This window comes from Chaetura pelagica, unplaced genomic scaffold (assembly GCF_000747805.2).
Source record: "Chaetura pelagica isolate M959 unplaced genomic scaffold, ChaPel_1.0 scaffold11, whole genome shotgun sequence".
Classification (NCBI taxonomy): domain Eukaryota; kingdom Metazoa; phylum Chordata; class Aves; order Apodiformes; family Apodidae; genus Chaetura; species Chaetura pelagica.
Window position 1 is genome coordinate 3,201,033 of NW_009952694.1, and position 2,926 is coordinate 3,203,958.

A 2,926-nucleotide genomic window follows, 5' to 3' on the forward strand; every position below is an offset into this window, starting at 1 on the left:
AAATACTCATGAAGCTGGAGAAAAAGAGAGGCAGAAGCGTCTGCATTTGCTGCCTTTGCTTCTGACGCCAGAAGGGATTTAGATATATTACCGGCAGCTTATTTAGAGAGTCCCAAAGCACACCAAGAGCAAAATAAACGAGCAGGACCAGACGCGCTAGGTTTAGGCACGCAGTCGGGGAGCGCCAGCGCAGGAGCCGGGGTCGGACGTTGCTCTGGTTATTCCGCCAAAGCTGCTGGGTAAGGAACTGTTTCTCGCTCCCAGCAAACGTCCCCCGTCGTGTAAGATACAAATAAACTGAAAACAAATACATCTATACACACAACAATTGTGGATCGTGCGATGGGAAAGGACTGCCGCTTACCGCCGTCTTTTCCACAGTGAGAGGAAGAAGGAACATTTCTCTGTCCCGGGGACTCTCTTTCCTTCCCCGGCAGCCGGAGCCAGGGCTGTCCCTGTCCGCGGAGCGTCTGAGCTCGAACGACACACTGCGCGCAGCATCCGCGGGCATCCCCGCTCCTTGCGCCCCGGCGTGCGCTGCCGGGGGGTCCTGGTGCCCAATACCCCTGCTCCTCTCTTTCCTACGGGTGGCCCAGCTGACGGGGAGAGATGGGATGAGCAACCTGGGACTACCTGATGTAAAAAAGCAGGGGCCTCGAAAATGATTAAGCAGGGGCTACCGCGAATTCTACGCCGTTCACTGTCAACGTCGCCTGACAGTGTCTCCTGGTGCCGGGTGAGGGCCACAAAGGCTACACCGAAAGTACAAGCTGTGGTACCGCGGGGACCCGGGAGCTGCTCCCATGGCCACGTATCCTACACCCCCACACATCCCCCACCAGGGCTGGTAGATGGGAAAGAGACTCTGTCGAAAGCGGAGCAAAGGGGCTGCAAAGGTCTGCATGTGGGTGCCGTGACCGGGGACACGCTCACCCGGCTGCTTTCTGCGGTTTTCTGCGGTCGCCTTGAGCTGGCACCGAGCGGGGGTCGCCCGGGGCGTTCGGGAAGGGATTGTCTCGGGAGGGAGAGCCGCGGAGGTCGGGGTCCCCGCGACTCAGGCGCTTGGGGCGCTACCTGAGGATGGCCTTTCCACGCCGATGCACTAATGGAGATGTCCGCGCCTGTCAAGTCCTTTTCCCCTGCCACAGAATTCGGAAGCCCCAACAATAAAAAAAATGCTTAGTTCATAAGCGGTTAGCCGTATACATAGATATAGAGGAGCCCAACTTTAATGCATACTTGTATATTCAGAGAAAATAATAACCGGGAAATGCGAACACACACACAAAAATAAATAGTTGACTTTTAATAAAAGCATTTCTGAAAGCCAAGATAAGGTTCATCTTTATTGTCTAAATCTTCACCTCATTTCCAGTGTGAACTTACCTCTTTTCCATTGTTTCTGGGAACAGTATGCTCAGATTAGTTTCTGAATGAGAAACTATTTCCCGTGTATAACCACAGAACTACCAAAATAATAGGTTCAGAAGTTTTACACCATTTGTGTTCCACAATAACCGTGCAGGATGTTATAAGATTGCATGAATATTAATACAGAAAGTTGGTTCTGGTAGTGTTTTGTATCTTCTATCGTGTTGCAGCTGTCCAATTATAAACCGATTGTTAATTTACAATAGCCATACATTAATAATTCATCTATGATTATTTAATTCTTCTAAATGAATTTCCCTTCAGAATGCCCAGATATGGGCACCAGTCTATGAACTTGTGCCAGGGCTCTGCCTCGGCCACTTCACACTTCCTTTGCCCAGAGACCAGCAGCAGGTCTTTCAGGGTCTTTCAGCTCAAGGGTCACTCGCCCGGCTTAGGTCTCAGTTCCAGGTCTCGATCCTGGAAGTCGCAGAGACCCAGTAAACTTCGCGTTACACCGTAGGGAGCTTTTGACGGGGCCTCCCGCCGAGGACACCCGTCGTTTGCCTGATTTGAAATAGACATCGACCTTTGTCACACAGAGAAGCTCTAGTACGGGTGTGGGGGGGAGTTGCCAGTAGCAGCATCTCCAGCAGGGCTGCGTGGTGACCTTCGCAGCAGCTATACTTGGAGGACTTGTCAGCAAATTTTCCCTGGAGGCCTTGGCTTCACCTTTCTTCCCATCATATAGTTCCTAGTTTCCCACGAGCAGCAGGAAAAACCCACACCTCCCAAGGCCCTTCTCGATCCCCTGCCACTGAACACGCTCCAAAGGAAAATGTCCCAAACGGAGTATCTCAGAACTAATTCTCGGGGAAGACGAAAACTGTGAAGGGAAACACTGATAAGGCCGAGCAGATGCCGGCGCAGTGGCGGGGGCAGGAGGTGAGGAGCAAGCAGTTTGCTGTGACACGGGGCCCAGGCCCAAGTCGGTGGCACTGGGATGTCCCCAGTGAGTTTGAGCCAGGGCCAGGCAGCAAGAAGCCCCCGCTGCCTGTAGCTGTGGAACAGCCCACAGCCGCTTGAGACAAAGCCTCGGTGCTCAGCACAGGGTTTTGCACCTCAAAATTCCCTCATCTCCCTCCCTTCAGCTTCGCCGCTGGAAGTAGTGCCAGGGCAGTGCATGGACTGCAAAGACCAAATCCGGTTCTCTCGCCTGGAAAATTTCCCCGTCGGGGACGCTCCATTGCTAGGGACTCTCTTGCCAGGACTGGGGTGCTTCTGCAGCCTAGGCGCTGGTCCTACTGCCCTTTCTTTCTTGGGGGGGGATTGGTGACCCGAGTTATGGAGCTGCAGGTGGGCAGCTGCTCAAAGGGGTCTCCTCGATGTGCCCAACTGATGGCTTCAGGCCGTCCCTCTTCCGCAGCCCCGGGCTGCACCCTTCCCTCGGGGCTGGATGGGGTCCCGGCAGGGCGGGGGGCGGGTATCCTTTTGGCAGGCAGCTGCAGGCTCTAGGGCTCTGGCGTCGGCACTGGCAGTCCCTGGAAAAGGCGGG

General features: G+C 54.3%; 1 protein-coding gene across 1 annotated transcript in view; it reads left to right on the plus strand.

Annotated features, from left to right (window-relative positions):
• The first annotated feature begins 2,289 nt into the window (after positions 1-2,289).
• Positions 2,290-2,926, plus strand: part of PAX9 (paired box 9) — a 29,624-nt gene continuing 28,987 nt past the window's right edge. Inside the window, exon 1 of the mRNA XM_009993939.1 lies at positions 2,290-2,316. Coding sequence (XP_009992241.1) covers positions 2,290-2,316 — 27 coding nt within the window. The remainder of the gene's footprint in view (positions 2,317-2,926) is intronic.